At 33.8% G+C, this 24,910-nt stretch overlaps 1 protein-coding gene across 1 annotated transcript in view; it reads left to right on the top strand.

The window, feature by feature from the left end:
- Positions 1 to 15,363, top strand: part of LOC148940445 (WD repeat domain phosphoinositide-interacting protein 4-like) — a 70,942-nt gene extending 55,579 nt beyond the window's left edge. Inside the window, exons 7-9 of the mRNA XM_089104947.1 lie at positions 6,367 to 6,491; positions 10,248 to 10,413; positions 14,951 to 15,363. Coding sequence (XP_088961073.1) covers positions 6,367 to 6,491; positions 10,248 to 10,357 — 235 coding nt within the window. The 3' untranslated portion in view covers positions 10,358 to 10,413; positions 14,951 to 15,363. The remainder of the gene's footprint in view (positions 1 to 6,366; positions 6,492 to 10,247; positions 10,414 to 14,950) is intronic.
- The last annotated feature ends 9,547 nt before the right edge of the window (positions 15,364 to 24,910 follow it).

Below are 24,910 nucleotides of genomic sequence, written 5' to 3' on the forward strand. Positions count from 1 at the left end.
AATCAGATAATCATAATCCTCAAATCCATCATAAATTATCAACTAACTTAACAACCAGAGCACTAAACACAAAAAAAAACAAAATACTCCACAATATCTTATAAATATAAACTCAGATTACTACTATCCTATTCACTTATTGATCAGCTCTCTCCCATATCACCGAACCATTTTTTTTTATCTCAAGCCATACATGGGTTCCTTTATTTTTCACCCGAGAAGCAATAATCATTCCACACTCCTTCATCTTTTTTGCTTTAGTGAGGAATCCTATCCGTAAAGCGTTAAGTGCTGGAGGAAGGTCCGTGCAAATTTTTATTCCAGAGCCCTTAAGCTTGGATACGTTTTGCATAACTAGATAAGCTTCAGCTTCATTCCTGAGCCTAATTAGCACTGGATTAACTGCCGGTTTACCTGACTGGCTTTGATTACGGCGTCTATTCGTTATATTGACAGTTTTTCCTCCTAAGCGATAACATTTGTTAATTGACACAGATGACTCAATTTTTAAGGTATTCTTAAGTAGATTTTCCAGGTGAGCTTCAAGGGATTGATTCGGATTAATATCCGTCGGTAAGCCGTGTATGATCAAGTTCGAACTTCTTTCTTTCACTTCAATTAGTTGCATTTTACGCTCGAGCAACGAGTTCTTCTGCTTTTTCTCTTCACGTGACCTTTCTAATTCGGCAATTTTTCTATCTCTTTCTAAAGCCTCATTCTCTAACTCCTGTATATCAGAAGACAAATTGCTAACTGCAGTTATTAAATCACACTGCTTACTAAGTAGTCGGTCTAATTTTTCGTTTTGGTGCTCATTAGCTTGGTCGAACTTGGCTTGGGATACTGGAATATTCATTATATAATTTGGTGATATGCCCGAACTCAAATTTTTTTTTTTAAACATCATTAAACGAGACTTACTCGTAAGGAGGGTGATTGACTACCCCCCGAAAAATCCAAAAAACGTGTTGTTGAAAGAAAAATTCTGTTGAATAAATTTCTCAGATGACAGTTCAGGTATCCAGTAATTGCGCAATTTTAATCAAAATTGAAGGTAAAAGTAAGAATAAGTATGTTTGCTTACATTAAATATAAATATAATTTATGTATAAGTTATAAGATATTATAATATACTATAGTATATTATAAAAGCGTGCAAGTATTTGATAGTTTTAGGTTGTGGGATCTGAAAAACCTTTACATAAGGGTTTTCAAAAACGACGAAATCAATGGCTAAATTTTGTGCAGATTTGCGTTATATGGATCATGTTCTTGGATCATGTCATATGGATTATGTCAAGCCGAACTGGCCAGCCATGACACAAAAACAACAAAGAAAGATAAAACTCAATGAAAAGAAAACGAAGGAGACTGCGACCAGATAGAGTGAAAAGAGTCTTTTTAGTCTTTGTCTAAAAAGTAAAAGTAGTCTAAAGTAGTCTAAAAAGTGTTTCAGTCTTTCATATTTTCACTCTCCTAGTACCAGTCTCCTTTGATGTCTTTTCATTGAGTTTTATCTCTCTTTTTTGTTTTTTAGAAAACACAAAACAAACTGAAAGTCTGATGAACAATCGATCCAAATTTAAAACTAAGACGAAAATATATTTTTGCTTTACTGTAAACTAAATAAACATCAGAAGGCAATATTTAAAATAGCTAGTAAGCTAATCACATACTTATTACTATATATGTAAACTAAATAAACATCAGAAGGCTATATTTAAAATAGCTAGTAAGCTAATCACATACTTATTACTATATATGTAAACTAAATAAACATCGCAAGGCTATATTTAAAATAGCTAGTAAGCTAATCACATACTTATAAAGTACCTAAAGATTTTAGGAAAACCTTAATTAAGCCACTTTATAAGAAAGATGATAAAAGTGAGTGTGGTAATTATCGAGGCGTTAGTCTGGTCTCTGTAGGTAGTAACTTACTTAGTAATATGATACTTTTTAGACTGAGAGATGCCGTAGACAAAGTTTTAAGAGAAGAGCAGTGCCGTTTTAGAAAAGGTAGAGGATGTGTCGACCAAATTTTCACTCTTAGGCTAATAATTGAGAAATGCCTGAGTTTTGAAACACCTTTGGTCGTCAGTTTTATAGATTATGAGCAAGCGTTCGATTCTGTTGATAGAAGAGCTTTAGTAAAGGTTTTATCCTTGTATGGTATACCAGACAAATACATTAAAGTGATTAGTGCTATGTATCAGAATAAAACTGCTGCGGTTAAGGTAGGAAATTAGGTTAGCAGCTGGTTTTGCATTAAATTAGGAGTTAGGCAGGGTTATACTCTATCCCCATTTATATGGATTATTTTGATGGACTTTGTCTTAAGGAGCACAGGAAAGGCAATGGGAGACCACGGAATCAAATGGGGAGAAAAAAGTCTCTTGGACTTGGATTATGCTGATGATTTAAGCATCGTAGATGAAAGTGTGAGCAAAATGAATGAGGTTTTAGAGGTTTTGCGAGTTCAGGGTGCTAGAATTGGTTTGAAATTAATGTTAGGAAGACTAAATCAATAAGGCTAGGAATAAGTGAAGATGAAAAGGTGACGTTGAATAATGAAAAGATTGATCAGGTGAGCAGCTTCACTTACCTTGGTAGTAATATTAGTAAAGATGGTGGGAGCAGTGAAGATGTTAAAAATAGAACAGCCAAGGCTCAGGGTGTTTTTTGACAGTTAAAAAAAGTCTAGAAGAATAGGAAGATAAGTCTGCAAATCAAGATTAGAATATTAGAAGCTACAGTGATGACAGTGGTCAAATATGGCTCTGAAGCATGGACGCTCCGAGAAGTAGATGAAGACTTGCAAGATAATTTCGTGACAAAATGCTTAAGGATTAGTCTGGGTACCCGGCTGACCGAACTTAACTCGAAGAATAGTCTATACGAAAAATGTGGTTCAATGCCACTCTTTAGGGCTATAATGAAAGAATGGCTGAGAGGGCTATGGCACGTTTTGCGGATGAAGGATGACAGGTTGCCGAAGATTGTTCCTTTCGGCCAACCATCTAGGGCTAAACGGAAAGCAGGTCGTCCCCGTCTGGGGTGGGAGGAAGTCATAAAGAAAGATTTAAAGGAAATGGGAACTTCGTGGGCGGGTGTAAAAAGGGAGGCTTTGAATAAATTGGGGTGGAGGAGGAGCTTGCGTAGCTGTGTTGGCCTCAGGCGGCTTGGTGCTGCGGTGAGTTGTTAGTAGTAGTAGTAGTATTACTATATATATAAACTAAATAAACATCAGAAGGCTATATTTAAAGTAGCTAGTAAGCTAAGCACATACTTATTACTATATATGTAAAATAAATCAACATCAGAAGGCTATATTTAAAATAGCTAGTAAGCTAATCACATACTTATTACTGTATATTTAAACTAAAAAAAAAAAAAAATCAGAAAGCTACATTTAAAATGGCTTATAAGCTAATCACAAACTTATTAAGGCCTATTCAATTATTTAATTAAGATTTGTATTTAGTCTGTTGATTTTCTGTGTCCTTGAAAGAAATAGATTTAAAAGTATTGATGAAAGTTTATTACATATTAAACTAATGAAACAGTAAATTTTATTTGATTTTTATTGGCTTATATTGAATCGTTCCATATTTAAGTAACAGATATACTAATCCTAGTGCATGCTTCAAATGGATATTCACAGAACATACTTTCCTTTGAAGTCTCAGTTTTATACGTTTTTATTTAAGTTAGGCTGTGTGTCAAACGAGTGTAAAATATGGGGTCAAATCTCCCAATTGCTATTTTTCCAACTTCCTCCAACTTTTGTCTGAGATCAAATCGACAGAAAAAGAAAAAAAACGCTTATTAAAATATAGTTCCGTTTTGCACCGTTGCTATGCGAATTTGTTCTTTTAAAAGATCAGAAATTAATTATAAAAAAAACAAGTTTTCCAACTGAAAATAAGGAGTAACATCAAAACTTAAAACGAACAGAAAATATTACGTGTATGATTGAGGTAACCCCCTAGTCAATACCTCGCTCTTTAAGCCAAAGATTTTTTAGTACTTTCATAAGAGCTATTTATTCTAATTAACGGCCTTTGTGATTAAGGGTCATTTTTAAAGAATTGTAACAAAATTCGAACTTTAGCTTAAAGAGCGTGGTATTGACTAGGGGGCGAGCCCCCCTAATATACGTATTAAAAATATATGAGCACAGAAGTTCGTTATGTAAGTTAATTCGTAAGTTACGTATATTCATTACTAATAAAAACGTTCGTAAATAAAATTAAACAAGTTTCGAGAAAGCCATCTAACCAAATAAAAGTTAAATTAATCTGCAAATTTTGTTTTAATTATTCGGCCTTTGTGATTAGAGGGTTATTTTTAAAGAATTGGAACAAAATTCGAACTTTAATCTATTAAATATGTCTTTGAGGATGACCTTAATTCCCCACAGTTCCCAGGGAAAGGGCTGCAAGTTATGAACTTTGCCCATTGCTTACATATTGTATTGGTTATTGGGAAGTATACAGACATTTTCAGGAAGAATTTTTTTTCTGGTGGGGGGGGGGGCTGGAGGAGGGGGTTACTCGGGAGAATCTTTCCGTGGAGGATGTTTCTTTGGGGAAAGGGACATTTCTATGAAGGAGGTGCTGGATTTCCAAGCATTATTTAAAAAACGATCAGAAATTAAATTTAAAAAAAACAAGTTTTTTCAACTGAAAGTAAGAAGAAACATTAGAACTTAAAAGGAACAGAAAATATAGCGTATATTAGGTTGGTTTCCCCCAAGTAAATAACTCGCTCTTTACGGTACAGTTTTTTTTTTATTGCTTTCAAAAGAGGTTTGTGAATTTTTTTTTTTTTTTACTTTTAAAGTAAAGAGCGTGGTATTGACTAAGGGGAGAACCCCCTCATATACGTCATAACATATACGTAATAAACAAAACAATAATAAAAACATGCGATACGGCTCAATAGTAATCGAAACTTTTAAAAACGGAATTTTGATGTCAATCAATGTATCAAAAGAATGAGCTTATAATGCTGATTCTAAATATATAAATTTTATTAAGTTTAGTATTACTCATCAAAGGCTACGAGCCTGAGAAAATTTACCTTATTTTTAAAAAAGGGGGGAAATATCCCCTACAAGTGAAAAAATTTTAATGAAAATCACACCGTCAGATTCAGCGTATCAGAAAACCCTATTACATAGGTTTCAAGCTCATATCTGCAAAAATCTGCAACTTTGTATTTTTTGCCAGAAAAAAAATATACGAATATAGAAGTTCGTTACGTAAGTTAATTTGTAAATTATGTCAGAACAAAATTTAAAGACAGCCATTTAGCAAAAGAAAGATAAAATTTTTATGCAAATTTTGTTTACTTATTCATTGACGGTCAGGCAAAATAAAAGCTGCTTAAGAAAGAACTAGGTATGCTCTTGGGTATAAACCGGATCGAAACAAGTTTCAATTAACGAATCGAACGAGTATTCACATATTGAGAATATGAGTAGGATGTGCAAAGAACTGATCAGAAGCACAGTAAAGTATATATGAACAGTAGCGAAAAATTTTTGCAGAAATGATAGAGATTAAAGCCCTCGGAAAGGCTATCCCTCTGCGCGTCACAGCAATAGTTCCCGTTGCTTCTTCAGTCAGATCCCAGCATAAGCCCGTCGTAATGCGCTAAACATTTGTCATTGCGCGTGCGCGAAGAGACGGAGTTATGAAGAGAGGTCCAGACTGATATGTGTCAAAAATCTTAATGGAGAGTGTAGGACTATATTTAGATATACTGTGATCAGAAGATTTGTCAAAGAAGATGAATACTGAATAGCTAATTTTTTAGAAATTTATACAAATGTTTTGTATTTAGTACGTTCGTTCGTCTATTGTTAATAGAAAACACTTTAAATGGTAAAATCAAAATTAAAGCTCACAAAGTAAAACATTTAAAAAAAATCGCTTTTATCTACCGTATACAAAAAACTAATTTTTTTTTCTTGCTGTCAGGAATGATTAAGATTTTAAGACGAAAAAATGAGACCTAGGAGTGGTCTTGCTATAAAAATCGTCCTTGAATAGCTATGAAATATCATGAAAGCTTCGCATTATCATTTTGGTCTGAAAAATTTCCATTTCTCCTGGTAGCAAGAATGTTTTTGTACCTTTGGACATCAAAGTTTTTTCTTTTAATACTTAATTCCGATTTTAACTTCTAATGAAAGTCTTTTCAATCTTCAATTCTTGTCTTAGGGAAAACATTTCTCTCGATTTTGGTTTCTTCTTTATAATTGTCCGCTCAATAAGCTTCAAAAATATGTTTAGCAGATTCATAGCAAAGATATACGCTACTGTATGTGAGGAAGTTATAATTTGAATTGCCTTACAGGCTATCTAAGATTGGATTAAATGCAGCCGGTGGATATATCGACTCTCAGTGGGCCTTGGCAAACTTCACAGTACCCCCAGAATCCGCATGCGTGTGTACTTTTGTTTCCAAAAACACGGTAGCAGGTTAGTACCAATATAATAGGGGATCACATCATAAATATTATACAGTATGGAAAATTTCTATCTTCTTCAGTAAAGATTTTTGGTACAGATCAGTCTTGCACTGTTCTTCATGACTCCGCTTTCGTGCGTGCGCAATTCCAAGTAGCAACTGAAGTTATTACGATTTACGTAAAGGGAAACTTTCCTTTGCGCGTGCTGTGATGTGTCCCGTTTCGGAACCAAATTTTCTATACTGTATAATATTTATGCTGTGGATGGGTGCAAAAGGTGAAACAGAGTCACCCAACAAAACTGAGCGAGTTTAAATCGTAGTCTGTAAATGTATGTATTTATTTTACTAATTGGAGCCAAAAATATTGGAGCTAATTGGAACCATGACAAATTGGAGAAAAAGCCAAGACAGATAGTCTGAGTGAGAGGCACAGTTGGTATAAGCATTTTTCAGGAATATATAAAAATGATGTCATTTTCACTTGTTGATAGATAGTCTATCATCCATCTATCCATCTTAGGGCAGAACTAATTAAGATAGTCACAGAACTTAAGTGATGATCGAGGTTTTTGGGTTGAGTCATGAATGACAATGTCCACTGGACTTTTATGCAAAAGGGGGGACTGAATTTTCTTGGATTCACAGGCGAACAAGTAACCTAAGTCTAATGGGATTGCCTGCTTAGAGTCTCGGGTGAACTACCCTGTTTTAGGATTGACACATGACCAACAAGTCCCCTGGACTCGTAGACGAACGGTAAGACCTATAGTTTTTTCAAGTGTTATGGTAGACGGCACGGGCAAATGGCGGGAGTAGATATAACTCTCAAATTGGACAAACACTGTGGTCAAATACAAATACTTTGAATTAAAATCAAGTTGCCGTCAATCCACCATTTTGAATGTTACCTGCTTTGAAAATGGGGGCCTTATTGAATTTTATGACCTGTATGAAAGGCGGCTTACATTTCCTGTTCTTTTTCTACCTTTATTCTCCACTACTTTGGCCTATATTGGCATATTTCTATTCTTGAAAATTAATAAATATATTCCGTGGAGGAAGTTCATTTTAGAAAAAAGTTGGAAAAAAAATTTTAATCATAATTTTTCAAGTTAAGCCACAAGCTGAATTTCTTGACTTATGATTTTAGCGTGTATTCTAATACCCGTTGCCAATTTCAGATTTAATAGTGTTCAGGGTTGCCCAAACAAGCCTGAAGGGTTAAAAATACTCATAACCTTTTTGCTTTTAGTTATTTTTTTGTCTTTTTGTTGTTGGTTATTTAGAATTTTTTAAGTATTATGGCTACACATGATGTGCAGCAATGCATTTTAGCTCTTTTTTTATTAAATACGTTTAAGCTCTTTTTTTATACTTCTGGTAGGTCTCGTATTATCTCAACTTAACAAAACCATCGCCGTCAATTTCATAACGGAGTGATATAAAATGCCCTTGTAAGAGCCGGTATTTGTCTCAGCTCAACGAAATTGTTATCGTTATTTTAATGACAAAAATGTCATTTTGATGACGGAGTAAAGGAAAAGGCTCTTAAAAAAACAAATTTTAGTCAGCAAGAAGAAGGAAGCCATTTGCAAGATGTTATTTTTCATACTTTAGTTTAAAAAATCCTGGAATAATTATTTTAAGAAGTACAGAAAAAGAATAAAATAAAAATACAAGAAAGATAAAGTTATTTTCAACTCTTGGGTCTATTTTGGCCGGCCTGGCCCAAATAAGGGGTTTCTGGCGCAACTTGGGCCACCCAGCTTCAGTGTTATTATTTTTTTTATGTCAGTGAAAGTATTTTACAGTTAAATATAAGAAGTAAGTTAAGCAGTGAATTTATTTTGAATCCGAATTATTTTTAAGATTATCATATGTTTTATTTAAAAAAAAACTGTTTTAGTTCAGATCTGAATTGTGTAATTGACTTTTTTTTTTATTAGACTGAATAAATATTAGTATTTTTGGATGAGCCTTGGAAATATGAAAGAACAATTTTCATGTTGTTGTGTGGTAAAATGACTTTGTGCTAAAATGTGCTAAAATGGCTTCATAATAACACATTCTGTCTAAAACGGAAGGGTGCGTAAGTGCATAAGAATCTGATTCATAGGGCTGGGGGAAGTATCAGGTTTTCGCACCTAGGGGTCCCTTTCTACATAAAAATGTATTCCTAGTCACGAAGTTGTTTTGGGACCGGTAGCATCATTTTCACTGCATGCGGTTTCTTAATGCGAATATTATAATTGCTCAGTGTAATTATATCTATAATAACATGCTCCTTATAACTACAAAAAATCATATTTTTTTATATTTCTTATTCTATTTATAATGTATGGTAATATATTAAATAGATGCAACGTAAAGTAATATAAAATGAAATAAATAGAATGAATTTTAAAATACGCATATATAAACAGAAAGAGAAAATTTTTAAAACAGACATTGTTTATCATTTGATGTATTATCATTTGAAGAATAGAAAGGTAAGTCTGCAAACCAATATTAGAATGTTGGAAGCTACATTGATGACTGTGGTCAAATATGGCTAAGAAGCATTGTTGTTCCCAAAAGCGGATGAAGATTTGCTAGATGTTTCCCAGAGAAATTGCCTACGGATTGTTCTGGGTACCCGGCTGACTGAGATGGCTAGGGCACGTTGTGTGGCTGAAGGATGACAGATTGCCGAAGATTGTCCTTTTCGGCCAACCATCTAGGGCTAAACGAAAGCAGGTTGTCCTCGTCTGGGGTTGGAGGACGTCATAAAGAAAGATTTAAAGGAAATATGAACTTCCTGGGATGGTGTAAAAAGGGAGGCTTGGAATAGATTGGGATGGAGGAGGAGCGTTCGTTTATCTGTGTTGGCCTCAGGCGGCTTGGTGCTGCGGTGAGATGTTAGTAGTAGTAGTAGTAAAGGGGAAAGAGTAATTCTATTCCTCTGGGGTATTTCTTGAAACAAACTTTCAAAGCTATTTTTTTCCAGGGAGAGGGGACTATATTTAACGCAATTTAAAACCTTACATAGAGAACAATCTCAGATGGGATTTGCTATAGTTGTTGAAAACGGTACGTGGATCCAAAGATGTATCAAAACCAAATAGCGCGACATAAACCGACCTCCATGCGAATTTTGTTTATGAGTAGAAGATGCACTATGTTTTAAGCAGCTAACTATTTCAAGTAATATAAAATAAAGTTAGTAGACAATCAAAGTGAACCTGTACCCAGAAGACAGAAAGGGTATCGGCCAACAAAGTAAACATCTGGCCAAAAAATTATTTAAATTATCAATGAAATAGTGTGGCGGAGTGAATGCCTTTTTTCTTAGTATTACCTGACTTTTTATAAAGTGATGAAGTTAATGCTTTTTGGATTTTTAGGTTTTTGTTTCTCTTAATTTTGTCAAAGCGTTTTTTGAGTGTGTTAGATTTTTACTGGTTTCTTGTTTTTAATTTTGGTCGTATGTTTCAGTGAAGGTATGTAGTGCGGTTATATGGTTATATTTGACCCAACCGTATTCGTAGAATTCTTCATTTACCTTCTATAATCTGTCCGTTGAAATTCTGTCAAAGAGTTTTTTCACTGTTAATAAATAGGTGAGATAGCTTCAAAATACAAAAACCTATAACTAAAAAAAAACACCCCTTTCTTTTCTTTTTCAAGGTATGAGTCAACCAAAATTTTAAAATTTTCTTAAGCAAAAAGGTATTTTGTACGCCCTTGTTTTATTGGAATATATTGCGTTTTTGCTTCTTTTTAAGCTATATGTATGGATGGCACATTTCATAAATACGTCTTCAGTGCCAGTGGTAATTGCAATCGTGAATCTTTTGATATCTACTTGGACCTCTGCGAAGATGATGATTTCTAGTCGTCGTTGGCCGGCTCAATTATTTTGTACATCAGAAATGGGATACTGAAGCTTAGGTATGTTTAAAGAGAAAATATTCATGGACCCGTCTACAAGTTTTGTATGTTATTGTTTATACCATAAAGTTCATGTATTTTTTTTTTTTTTTAGTTTCTCTGCAGAAGGAAACAATTCCTCTAAGTAATTCATTTCAAATAATAATTCATCTCGATTCGTTTCAATAGTAATACATTTCAATATTTTCGTAAAAGTATTTCATTTCAATTTCGCCTGATCTTGGAAATCATGACGAAAAATCGTTTTATTTTAGGATTCTTACTGCAAGATATTTACTTTCATATTCTCATTGCAAATTGAATGTTTCGCCAAAATTGAAATATCTCAAACTATTTCAAAAACGATGTAATAGCATGAATAAGAAGTTGCAATTTTTTTTCATTGCTAGAACGTGAATTTCTGTCAAATTGATGTTTATTTTAAAATAATTGCTAGTCCTTTAATACCTATTATAGTTTTACCCCTTTATGTGATACACATGTTTGGGAAAAATTCTTGCAAAAATAAAAAGAAATTTCGTTAAAATTTGTTCCTAACAATTTGTATCCCTGTCCTAATTCATTCCAGAAGTTAAGTTTTTGGAACCAAAAATAGAAAAATCAGAAGCCTGATACGGAATCACTACTGCTCTTCTTTCAACCTTATTTGCTCAAATCTTCCACTTTGGCCATCCATCTTCCACGCTGGTGAATGCTCATCCTACATTCAACCATGTTTAGCTTCCAGTTTAACTGTTTCCCAAGATAGCCTCATATATTTTGATTCATTCTTTTCAACCATCTTTAAACCATTTTTAAGACTTTAATTCATTCTTTTCAACTATCTTTAAACCATTTGTAAGATTTTAATTCATTCTTTTCAACTATCTTTAAGCCATTGTTAAGAGTTTAATTCATTCTTTATCGAACATCTTTAAACCATTTTAATATTTAATTTATTATTTTCAACTATCTTTTAGACCATTTTTTAGACTTTAATTAATTCTTTTCAATCATCTTTAAACCGTTAGTAAGATCTTAGTTCATTCTTTTCAACCATCCTTAAGCCGTTTTTAAGATTTTTAATTCTCTTTTCAACCATCTTTAAACCATTTCGATATTTAATTCATTATTTTTATCTATCTTTAGACCATTTTTAAGACTTTAATTCATTCTTTTCAACCATCTTTAAACCATTTGTAAGATTTTAATTCATTATTTTCAACCATCTTCAAGCAGTTTTTAAGATTTTAATTAATTCTTTATCGAACATCTTTAAACCATTTTTAGGATTTTAATTCACTCTTTTAACCATGTTTAGACTATTTTTAAGACTTTAGTTCATTCTTGTCAACCATCTTTAAACCATTTGTAAGATTTTAATTCATTATTTTCAATCATCTTCAAGCAGTTTTTAAGATTTTAATTAATTCTTTATCGAACATCTTTAAACCATTTTTAGGATTTTAATTCATTCTTTTTACCATGTTTAGACTATATTTAAGACTTTAGTTCATTCTTCTCAACCATTTTTAAACCATTTTTAAGATTTTAATTCATTCTTTTTAACCATCTTTAAAACATTTTTAATATTTTAATTCATTTTGCTCAACCATCTTTAAACCATTTTTAAGATCTCAATTCATTCTTTTCAATCATCTTCAAACCATTTTAATATTTATTTCATTATTTTCAATCATCTCTAGATCATTTTCAAGGCTTTAATTTACTCTTTTCAACCATCTTTAAATTTCATCCCGTCCTAACCCATGCTAGGACGGGATAGCCCATGCTCCCGTCCAGCTCGTATGTCCAGGGTGCTATTAAAGTGAAATTTTATCCCCCCCTCCTAAGGAGAGTCCATAAAACCTAAGAAACATTTTTATCTGTGGTATTAAATTTCATTTTTATAATTTACCCACCCGACCCCTCCCCATTCTTAAAATTTCTCTGACGCCTTTTCTAATTGAACATAGGGTGTTATTTCTACGACTCCCCTGAGGGAAAATATATTGGTTTATCTTCTAATTCATGCTAGTCTTGGATGTTATTTCCACAACCCTCTCCCCCCTCCTCCCGGAAAAGTTTTGATACCTCTTGCTAACCTGGGTTGTTATTTCCACCTCGACCACTCGCCTCCTCCCCTAGAAAAAAGAGGTTCCTGGTGTTTCTACTATGAATTCCTCATATGGCGTGTTATGTCTACGTGATTCTTTTTCCTGACACTCTTAGTCTGCTTTGTAAAACAGGTGCTGAACATCAGGAGAAGAAGAAAACTGTAAATGACGTTTTTTTCGTTTTTAAAGCTTTATTTATAGAATACAATAGTCCATAGATCTATTTTTAAGTTTTTAGTTCAGATATGTAAGCAGGGGGAGGGGGCTTCAAACTTTGATTTTTTGTAATTTTGCCGTGATAATTTTCGCCGCCCGGTTTCCCAAGTTAAAGTCCTCCTCAAAAGTACAATTTTAGCACTCTTTTAACCTAGTGAATTTTGAAATAGTGGGGCCTGCATTGACAATTATTAAAATGTGATAACTAGTTTATTTGACAGCATGAACTGGAGATTCCACTAAGGAATTGCATTAAAGGGGTCTTTTACCAAGTATAAAGTAATTGTAATTTGTGCAATGTTTTCGATTTATTTCGGCTTTTCTGTTTTTACGTCATTTTCATCTTATTAATGTTGTTAGATGAGCTGAAAAAAAGACAAGTTAACGTTTGAATCACTTCACCAAACGTAAAACCAAAAATAGAGGGCATTGACCCTCCTGAACCCCCCAGTTGTATCCCTGGTCTAGCTAGAAGGCTAAAAGAGGCGCTCCGTTGTCGGTTAGCTCTTTTGTCGACACGTCATAAACCAAATGTCAAATTCTTTTTGCACAACTGACTTAACCCTCGACTTTAAAGGAAGATATTTGAAAATTTCAAAAATTTAATGTTTATTCTGGCGTAGCAGGGATATGTCAGTGACTGAGTAAAGTTCAGTTTTTCATAAAACAAATAGTTATGTTTTAATTGTTTTGTTTTGGCTGATTAAAATCCTTTATCCTATCTCGCTGTAGGAAATTTTTTTTTTTCTTATCTTTGTACTTTTTGTTTCAATTTTTCTAATTTTAGTTAAATTTTGTAACGAGAGAAAAATTTGAAATAAGGTGCTCGCAAGATTATTTCACCGCCTGTTTATGCTATCATATAATCACCCTTATATATATAACAAACACTATATTTATCATTGAATCAATAACTGACCCAAAAACAAAAGAGAAAAGTATATATTATAGTCCTATACTTCCGTGTAAAATTCGGCTCTAATCACATTGGCCTGTTTTGTTTTAGCAAACCACATCATCCCTTATTCTTGGAGAGGAAGATATAAAACTTCTCAAGACCTTATTGGTTTTAAAATGATATTATGCAGGAAACTTGCGATAAATGAATTAGTTTTTTTACGATGAATGTATGCTATTTAAACCTATACGTCCTATGTTTCCGTGTAAAATCCTGCTCTAATCTCATTGGCATGTTTTCGTGACTTATTTTCGTTAGCCAATTACATCATGTCTTATATCTGGGAGGCAAATGGATAACTTCTTAAAACCTGAATAGTTTTAAAATGATAATACGCGGGAACTTACGAGAAATGGATTTGTTTTTTACGATGAACGTATGATATTTCAACCTGATTGTCATTTTTTCTTGTATGAAATTTTAGACCAGTGTAAAGAATGAAAGGGTTTGAAACGTAGCATTTTTACTAGAAAACTCTGTTTCTCTGTGGAATAAATTTTTACTAGAAAACTCTGTTTCTCTGTGGAATAAATCTTTCGCATCTACTTTGTCTTTTGTGTTTATTTTTACATTGCCGACGTTTTTTTTGTTTTATAAAATGTTTACTGGTTTAACAATTATTCCGTGTTGAAAATGTGGATTTTGAGCTTAGGGATTAAATACTTATTTTTATTAAACCATTATGGTTTGAGTATGTCTATGCCTAGCGACGTTCTTTGGACTCTTCCTTCCGCCCTCCCCTTCAAAGAAAAGATAATGGTTTATCCAAACAATCCTAAATTATCCAGGTAATTCGTGTTTCGTGTACTGGGACCCTCCTCCCCTGTAAGAAATCAATACTATAGATAAAAACTGTTCAGTGTAACAGCTACAGTAAGCAGCAACCCCTATAGATAGAGTAAGGACCAAGGCAAGGACAGTTTTGGGCTTTTATTTCCCTCCCTCCCCCCTTCTGACCCCAAAAATGATCTCGGTTCTAAATGATTAGTCTTATAGAGTTTCATATCTTTTTCGTAGTTTGCCCTTTTGGCCTCTATTCAAAACCTTTCCTCTTGCCATTTTTGGAAAAAAAAAACTTAGTGTACTTGCCTATGTTTCAGTTTAGTTTAAGTTTAGTTAAGTTTTTAAGTTTGAGTTTAGTTTATGTTTGAGTTTAAGCTAGAGCACAGAACTTATATCATATGTGAGTCTGGGAGAGCTATATCACATGAATGAAGTTTTTATTTTACACAAAAAAATTTGTATTATCCTAAACATATTTTTCCAGGTCCTGCACATCCTTCGTTTGCAGAAAGCCTATCGTACGTTGTGAGTGAGGATTTAATTCATAGCCTTTATGAAACAGCCTTATCGACCCCGTTAACACATTTGAAACATATGGTTTTGACTAAAATTGTTGTCATGACATTAGAAATTCTTTCATTTTATTTAGTTTACATTTTAATGTTAAATTTTGAGTGCGTGAATATAAGTCTCGTATTATTGGGCATAAGGTAAAACAACTGAAATGAGATTTATATGAGGTGGGTAAAAGTCGTCTATTAGTTGTCAAGCTCCTTCAACATGAGACTTGATCGATGTGCTTGAAAAGTGAATTTTGTTTTATACTTTCGTTGGATGAAAGACAGAATATGTTTGTTTTAAAATGAGGATAAATTGCAATAGAAATTAAATTTTTATTGATTAAAATCATTTCTCTTCTTTTATTTTAAAAATTAAAAGCCAAAATTAATTTTGAAAGAACATTGGCTTTTGAGTCTTTATCATAGTGATAAAAGGACACAAAAGAAGTTTGTTTTACAATACGATTAATAGAAGTATCAAATTCTTTTTTTCACGCAGTTTAAAGGATTCTTATTTTTTTTAATCAATGGTTTCATTTCTCCGTTTATTTTATCTTTTAAACTTTAAAGTCAATTTTTTTTATAGTTTCGTTGGATGAAAGACATAATTTGTTTGTTTAAATATGAGGATAAATCATAATAGAAACTAAACTTTTATGATAAAAAAAATAAAAACAATAGAGAAAGTGATTAGATTCATAGAAATATCAAATTCTAATGTATGATAAGAAAAAAATAATGTTTGAAATGAAACCTTAAATTAAATTTATGGTTAATATTCAATTAATATTCAAAATCTTAATTTAAATATTCTAAATATTCAAAGTTGACTTAAATTTACTTTAACCTTAGAAGAAAGGCTTAGAATGGCTTTTGTTTCTTCAACGGGAAAGTAAACGTAAAAGAGACTCGTTATTCTTTTAGTTAACTGGTCTGTTTGGCTTTTAGAGTGAGATTCAAATTTTGGACCTCCCAGAATATTCTCTTGATCATCTCGTGGTCCCTGCAACGATTTTACCCAGTGAGCATGCATTTAGTATCGCGCGCTACTTTGTTCGCAAGCATTGTACGAGTACAACTGACAGAACCATTGAAACCAGAATGTCTGTAACTGACAAGTTCAAATATTGAACTTGTTACTTAGGAAGAAGTTTGAACCTGAAAACTGGCTGGATAATAGTGTAGGATGGAAGTTAGTAGTATATCATTGCAGTTTGTTTTCCATTTTATTCCAAGCTGTTGTGTTTTTGTGTTTGAAAGAAAAGTTTGTTCCTTTTATTTTGTAATCCTTTATTCAACATCTTGAGGTGGAAAGAACGAATTCGTGTTGTGCTTTTTGTCCTCTAATAGGTTTTAGAATCAGCGGTACAGTCGAGGTCATATCCTATGTGCATGTGGTCGATCAAAAAAGAGATGTACTAGTAGATTTGAGATGGTTTCAAGGCGGTTTCTTTACGCTAGCTTTGGAATTGCAGCTTATAATCTTACTCAGTATAGAAGACAGGGTCCGATATTCTAAAAATGATGAGCAAAAACAAAACAAAAACAGCTTTTGTTTTTAGAAAAACAGCTATTTTCTGTTTTTCCCACAAACAAAAGAGAAAGCAGAAACAGGTCACCTGTATTTGACACCTGTTTCTGTTTCTGTTCTGTAAGCAGATTATTCATTTACCTTCAGTCAAAACAATTTAACGCATTTGGGATGGATTCATCAAGGCTACAATTATAATTAGACTAGACAGAGGTCAGATTGAGGTAAAGCACAGTCTCTGAACCAAGATTTATGTTACTCCTTATGGTTAGTGTTGATGAACTTAATTCCCTGTTTCTTTCATTAATATTTATTGAGCTTATAGGCAATGCACTCATTTAATGGTAAAAATCATTATTAGCTTGTCAAGTTGCTGGCTTGTTGCGTTATTTAGAGTGAACGGAAGTTGAACACAAAATTGTGGCTATTTTGAACCTTACCCTTGGTTCACACAGATCCGATTCACACACAGATCACGCAAAAATGTGCATTTTGCGTGACTCGTCAAGTTCCATCCGTTGTCCGATGGTCGTTCCTTCGTTATGACGGATGGATAAATGCATTAAAATATCTCAACTTGTCCGTCAAAACGCAAACATCAAAGAAAGAAGTTTGAAAAAAATTAAATCTAGATTTCCGAGAAACTTATTTTAGCACTAAGATGAAAACCCATTATATATGATAAAAGGCATCCTAATCACTTTACACGCCATTTGCTGACAAAAGCTTGGGGAAAAGTTTCAGTGGAAGCTGGTTTAAAAGATAAGAAGGAAAATTTTACTAGGCAAGTCTAGCCTAGCTAGTTTATTTAGCCTACTTATGATACAAATTTAGGTAAATTTCTAGGTGGCGCTATAATTGAGCTAGAATAAAAGTGAAAACATAATTTGATGCTTTGTTTATGCTCTGTCATAATTCAATAATCGCTTCTGGGGCTAATTGCATCTTAAGCCCTTAAAGGGGTCCCAAAGGTATTTCATTTTTGTAACCACACAAAGAAGTTATCAACACTACCTAAGTTATTGAAAAGTGGTTTAAAACATATCACTAGTTTATAAATAAGTTTTTCAAGAGTAATATATTCAAAAAATACTTATTTATAACAATTCAAACCTCATTTATTAGGTAACTCAAATAAAAACCGTTTTCTTACCGTTTCAAGTTTTTCGAATGCCGTCGACAAAAATAGCGCGGAGTTTTATGATTCGAAACTTTGCCGTCGACAATTCAGGGTATATTCCAATTCAGGGTATATATTTGCACATTGGGAGGGTGGGGTTGGTAAAGTTCATGGTAAATTTGCAGTGGACCATATAATTTAGCTAGGATGAAAGTGAAAGCATCATTTGAGGTTTTTTTTATGCTCTTTCATAATTCATATAAAATACCTTCGGGACCCCTTTAAGGGCTCAAGATGCAATTAGCCCCGAAAGCGATTATTGAATTATGAAAGAGCATAAAAAAGCACCAAATGATGTTTTCACTTTCATCATAGCTAAATTATAGCGCCACCTAGAAATTTACCCAAATTTGATAATTGATTGCCATTCCTTAAATAGTTGCTAATTTTTTGGTAGATTTCTGTAAAGGTGAAGATTAGCTCTCCCATTAATGTAGGGCATAGTCCTGTTACCCAGTTTTTAATTTTTCTTGTTCCAAGAGGGGCTTTTCTGCCCTCTCCCTGTTTGCCAGTATCCCTGATCCTCCATTAACTAAGCAACTTTCTTTAAAGTTTTGTATCTGGGAAACTAATATTCATTTTACAAGTTCCCTCTCTTCTTTATAATATTATGTAAAATTCTAGTTCAGCTACTTTATGCTATCTTGGAAATGGGCTAGGTTAGGAAAATGGAACATGCAGTTATGAATTCAGGGTCAAAAACTTACTCTGGGAAGGTATTGCCAAGTTTCTAAAGAGGCGTTCACAAGCGTGTCTAGCTAGAATCATATGTCTAGACACGTGTCTAGCCAAAATTCAATGCCTTGGCAAAGACCGTTCACAATTAAAATTCGGCGCTTAGATAGACACGGTAGACAAGGCACTTGGCTAGACTCTAGAACTCAATGTCTAGGATTTTCGATTACAGCCAATCAGAATGTGTCAAGTTCCACTGTTTTCATCATTTATGTTTACATTTTTTACACTGAAATTTAATTTTGTTTTCTCATTAATTTTTTTGTTTTTTTTTCATTTTAGGCAAATATGCAACACCAGACATAATAAGGAAGCAAACTAAGGCAATTGTTTCGCTTATCTCTTCCATTATCTTGTGACAGTAAAAGTAGGGGTTACAGTTTTGAAAGTTTTGCCCTCATAAGCTCTCTTGATTGGCTATAATTGACAATTTGAAACTAAATTTGTCAATGTTTAAGGAATACTTTTTGAAACTAGGAAAGATGAGAACTTAGAACAGCGGTTTTTCTATCTGGGAGAGGAATTTGACAAAAGTTAAGAAGACTTAGCATTTGTAGGGAACAGTTGGACACAAATTACTCTTGGAGCAAACTCTAAAAACTGCTTTCTTGCAGTTTTAATTTTTTGCTTTTTAAATACAAGTGTGACGCTAAAATCAAGGAAATTATCATTTCATTCGTGATATTTGGGTTTTAGTGGCACGGGCATTACAAATTTGCCTACTTGACCTAATTAACAAAACAACATTTATCTTAGTTTTCAGTTATCAGTTTCTTTTTCTCCAATTTTAGTTCTGACAATATAATTCTTGTTATTGAAGTAGAATTTTAAGCCATATCAATGTTGTTTTCAAATTTTAAGAAATGTATTTGCCGATCTTTGAAACCTCGTTAATTAGGGTTGAGCAAAGTTGTGAAGCTGAAAATAATTTTCTTGTAGCCCATTTAAGCAGAATATCTGTTTCGCAAGGTTTCACTCTTAGGACACAAATATTTTTAAAGGTTATCCAAAGTCAGTACTCTCTAGAAAGAGAAGGAATGGAGGAAGGTACTTCAAATTTTTTCCAATGACATATTTTAGTCTGTAGGTCCATCCCTGAAAGTTTCATTTTCCTAGCCTAACCCCTTTCCAAAATAGCAAAAACTAGCTAAAATAGAATTTTACCAATAATTTTTTCAATATGCTGTGGTCCAGCGAAAGTTCTAATTCCTTTGAGGGTGTATTATACCCCTTAAATTCGTCTCAAGGACCCCTTGCTTGGAAAAATGGAGAAGCAGTAGCATATTGGTTGCAAAAATTGGAACTAGTCCCATGGCTAGATTAGTTTGAAGACAAATTTCAAATCAAATTGAGATTGTTGAACTAGCCCTGTAGCCTGAAGAAAGGTTTGGATACTATCAGAATACATTTCAGTGGTTTCAGTGATGATGTTCTTCTCTCCTTAGTTATAGACAAAATAAGATTCAATCCAAAGCTGAATTATGGATAGGCAGAAAGTATGATAACCTTCAAGTAGCTTTCCTCTCTGTAAAAGACCTGGAAATAATATATGAATGTGTAGTTTTTGAACATGTAGTAGAAACAAAAAGAATCCCATCCTCATGAAAAAAAGACCCACTTTGGAAGGGAATTTGGAGATTGGCAAAGGTGTACATTACCTACCCCTGCAGTATTGAGTACAGAGGTACTGCCCAATTGAACCAGGATAGGTAAAAGGTGAGTCATGTAACTTCCAAACTGAGCCAGGGTAGGTAAAAAGTGAGTTTTGTAAAAAAAAGCTTAGTTGGTTAGGCTTAAAATGAGTAGAAATTACGACAAACAGAAGGGCTAACACCCCTAAGCTTTTTAAAGACCAGAGTACTTTACTGAAAACAATCTAATAACCAAAATTAGCCTACTATATACAACTAATCAATTTAGATTGTACATTCAATAGGCTGTATAATAATATTTAGTTTTGGAAGTCTTAGTAATTTTGAATATACTATTGGTATAAAAAAGAAGGTATTTGAAATATATATTTTTTTGTAAAGTGGAAATGATACTCTGATTTTTAGAAGACTTAGGGGGAATAGCCCACCCCAGCTTATGACAATTTTGGTTATTTTAAGTTTGACTTGATTATTCATTGTGATTATTTCATTTTGGTTCCCATTTATTTATTGATGGTGATTTCTGTTTGTTTAAGGCTTGAGTTATTATTTGCATTTATTCTAGCTCATCTTTGGTCTAATGTATTACTTTACTTTTCTTTGAAGCACTTCTTTTGCAGAAAAATTATTTTCAATTGGTTTCCTTCCATTTTAATTGGCATAGTTTTTTTGTATGTTAATAAAAGGAATGCCTTTAAAGGTGTTTTTGAAGTTTGGATGCTGTCACATTGTATTCTAGCGGTTTCAATATTAATGACCTTTTCTCTTAAGGTATAGTTCCAATAATATTCAATTAAAAGCTGAAGAATGGACAGGTAGAAAGTATGATTACCTTCTAGTAACTTTCCTCCCTCTAAAAGAACTTACTGGGAAATAATATTTGAATATGTAATTTTGAACATTTAGTAGCATACAAATGATCCCATCTCCACAAAAAAGGAATACACCCACTTTGAGAGACAATTTTTAGACTGGCAAAGATGCATATCACCTACTCCTGCAATATAGGGTGTAAAAGTACTGCCCAACTGAGCCAGTCAAAAAATGAGTAGGTAATTAGGATAGTTAAAATGATACCGTCGTTTATAATTTTATTCTGCTCGGAACTCTCTCAACACCCTATACTGAAAGCTTAGCTAATCTGAAAGCTTAATTTACTGAAAGCTTGAGACTTATACACAAGGTCAAAATTCAAAGTAAATCCAAAAAGTAATACTTGACTTCTTCTATGGAGTAGATATAGAGCTAATAGTTTTTCTGCTTAATCCCATTTGCATTTCATCGGGCACACTGAACCGATTTGATATGAACAGTTCTGCGTTTTTGCTGCATCCGTTATGCGTTAGCCGTTCTGCGTGAGAAAAAAAACGGATCTACATTCGGCGTTTTCTGGAAAACTGGGGCGTTGTGGGATGCATGTGGAACAGGGTTGCCAATTTGCAAACTTTTCGTGCGAAATGCACTCTCTGTTTTTCATTGCACTTTTTCACACTACGGACCGGACTTGCACTCTTTTTTGCCCATTATTTGCTCTTTGCACTCTTTTTTGCACAATTTTATGAAATGATGATAGAAAAATTATTAAGCGAAATAAGAAATTAAACTATTTAAATGCAAAAGATAGAACACCTAGCCGGTATGATCCCTGTTATCTATGCCTGGGCTGTTCCCCAGGCGTCCTTCTCGTTTCGTCAGCCATTTACCAAGAAGTAGATCAAAGCATAGATAACCAGTGAAAACGTAGAAAATTCAAATCGAGTTTTATTGAAGGAAGTTGAAAACTGTTGGGCACAATTGTTCTTCATGGAAATGGAAAAGTGAGTATGTAACATGAAGTAAGGCGATGCACAAGCAACATCCTAAATAAACCTGCTAAAGTCTAATCTCAAACTGATAAAATTCTGCAAAGACTTCAGGCCTGTGCATCTTTTTAAACCGTAAATGACCCATATCTTCTTGTGATAGCCATTTTTTCTTAAATAAACATCTTATCTTACCAGCCAGGGGTTTAAGAATTTGCTTCGGATGGGGCCCATACTGTCAAAATGATATAAAAGGGTAAATTAGGAAAATATGGGGTAGCCTAAACTTGTAGTCTAGACTTTAGATACTTCTTGCTATCTTGAAACGCAGTTGAGCTAGGTGAATGACGCTTTCAGAAATGAATCCAGGGCCAAAGATATTCGAGCCAATCGAAAATGACAATGAAAAATGGACAAATTTTGAACAGTTCATATTTTTGACCTATGAATAAAGTGAACATACCAATCGATGCCTTTTCTTATGCTCTTTCCGGATATAATAATGTTTTTTGGAGCAAATTCCCTTCACCCCACCCCAATATACCAATTCAGGACATATATTTGCACATTGGGGTGGGGGTAAAGTTCAAACTTACCTCTACAGTCAGAATTGCATATACCCTAGGGATTGGGAGTAAAGTGAATTTACGCCAAAAGTAATTAGTATATTTGGAAAGACCATAAGAAAAGGAATCGAGTGGTTTGTTGACTTTATTCATGTGAACTGCTTAATATTAACCAAAAAATGAGCAACATAGCACCAAAAAGACAGGTATACTAAAAAAAATGATCCTTTTCTGTGGATGCTTGGATTATGCGGGTCTATCTTAGATTTAATAAGATTTTTGAAGATTCAAAATTTCAGTTGGGGGAGGGGGCAAACTGTGGCCAGGTATTAAAATCATCCAGACCCATTTCGCTTGCTGAATTATAGGTATGACTGAGTTTAAAACATCTTTGTCTTTGTCAAGCTTTGCTTATGGACAAAGCTTGGCAGAAGTACTAAGTGCTTATATTCTCAATTTTAAGCAAAGCTGAAAGTAGAATAGGCTAATCAGCCCTTTTAATATTCCCGAGAGCTTATACAGTAAGCAAGTAATCTTATAAAAGAGCCAAGGAGAAAAAAGGTGCCTAGTATTTCTGTCGAAGCCTTTTTCCTTTTTTGCATACTTATTTCAGCCTTGGTTTTTAACATTGTTAAAAAAAACAGGAAGTTTTTCAACTGAAAGTAAGGAGCCTTATTAAAACTTAAAACGAACAGAAATTACCACGTATTTGAAGAGGGTTGCCCCCTCCCCAACACCTTGCTCTTCACGCTAAAGTTGTTAGTACTTTTAAAAAAGCTTCTTGTTGTTCTTGTTAAACGACCCTTGTGTTTCAGGAGTTTTTTTTTATTAATTGGGACACAATTCAAGCTTTAGCGTAAAGAGTGAGGTGTTGCAGAGCAGGCAACCCCCTTCAGATACGTTGTAATTTTTGTTCGGTTGAAATTTTAATGCTGTTCCTTCCTTTCAGTTGAGAAAATTTGTTTTTTTATTTAATATCTGATCGTTTTTTAAATGATGCCAGGACTCAGCTTACTGTAAGGTGTGTTATAAAGACATAATCGGATGTGTGGCAAACGTGAGAAGCAATCTTAGAACAAACTTCCACAAGCGCAGGGTTCAGAACAATCAGACATCAATGCTGCAGCATTAAGACCTTCTTAAACAAATTACATGCTGAGCCTATAATTAAAGCCAGCTTGAAGATTACGTCGTGGGTCGTCTTGGACGACGTTCCCATTACAAAAAAACTTTAATCCTTGTCCTGAAAATACCTTTGGAGACTCACAACTTTGTAAAAGCTTCAATCAGGGCAGAACTAAAACTAGTGGGATAATTAGACACGTCATTGCCGCTGTAGGAAGAGATGTGCTTTCTTGTAGTGTACTGTTAAAAGAATATGTGCCATATTTACTTGTGCTAGGCTGCACCAGCCATTACCTTGCTCTTTGTTCTGCATAAGTAGCTAAGAAGTTGCCAGATAGAATTGACATTTTTATTCGTGACGTAGTTGCATATGTGGCAAATAGCCCAATGAGACAGGATGAACTAAAGATCTACCAAAAGTTCTGTCATGTGTAAACCATAAGCTTTTGCAGACTTCAAGTAAGCGGTGGCTCACGTTTGAAGCTTCCGTTGAACAAATCCTTGAGCAGTGGAACCTGTCCTTTTATTCTTTACCAACCATGGAGAAGGTGACTTCGATGAAGATAGAGGAGCCGAAGAAAAGGCTGATAAAACTCTTTCTTTTATGCATGATTCATCTCTGAAAGTTACTTAGTATTTTCTTTCATTTGTCTTACAAAAGATCAATGCACTAAACAAAGAGTTTCAAGCTGAGGGAACACGGATTCACAGGCTTTTGGAAAGTTTGCAAAAGACGTATTTGTTGCTCCACAAGTGCTTTGTCAATAAGGAAGAAATAGGGCGCGTAAAAGATCCATTTAAAGTTTGGTTGAGCCCTGCTCATTTTCTTGCACTTGATTGTATAAAGTTGGGACCAAATGCACTGTGCCTCATGAGAAGCCTGCAAAACACTGGCCTATTGAGTGCTCAGCAGGTTCACTGCGTCCAGATGAGCTGTCTGATTTTTATTTTGAATTGTGCTCACAAATGAGCAAACGAATTGACTACAATGACCTAAAGTTGGAAAATTTAAATGCTTAAGTCAAATGTTACCTTATCTAGAGATATGGACACTCTTGTGCCTCTTCTTCAACGGTTTCCGAATTTGCTGGGCGACACTGAGGCACAACGTTATAAAATACAAATAAAAATGCAATAAACACGCAATTTTGTATGCTGTTTTGAAGGATAATAAATTCGTTTTGTTTCTGCTTCCATTTTTTTTTTTCACTGCGCTATGGTACGGTACTTGACTTGATTACAGTGAAGTAAGCTATAGTTCACGACTAGTTACTTGAACCTCTTATATTCCTT

Source organism: Artemia sp. Qi Xiang Cuo, chromosome 19 (assembly GCF_049724085.1).
Source record: "Artemia sp. Qi Xiang Cuo chromosome 19, ASM4972408v1, whole genome shotgun sequence".
Lineage (NCBI taxonomy): Eukaryota > Metazoa > Arthropoda > Branchiopoda > Anostraca > Artemiidae > Artemia > Artemia sp. Qi Xiang Cuo.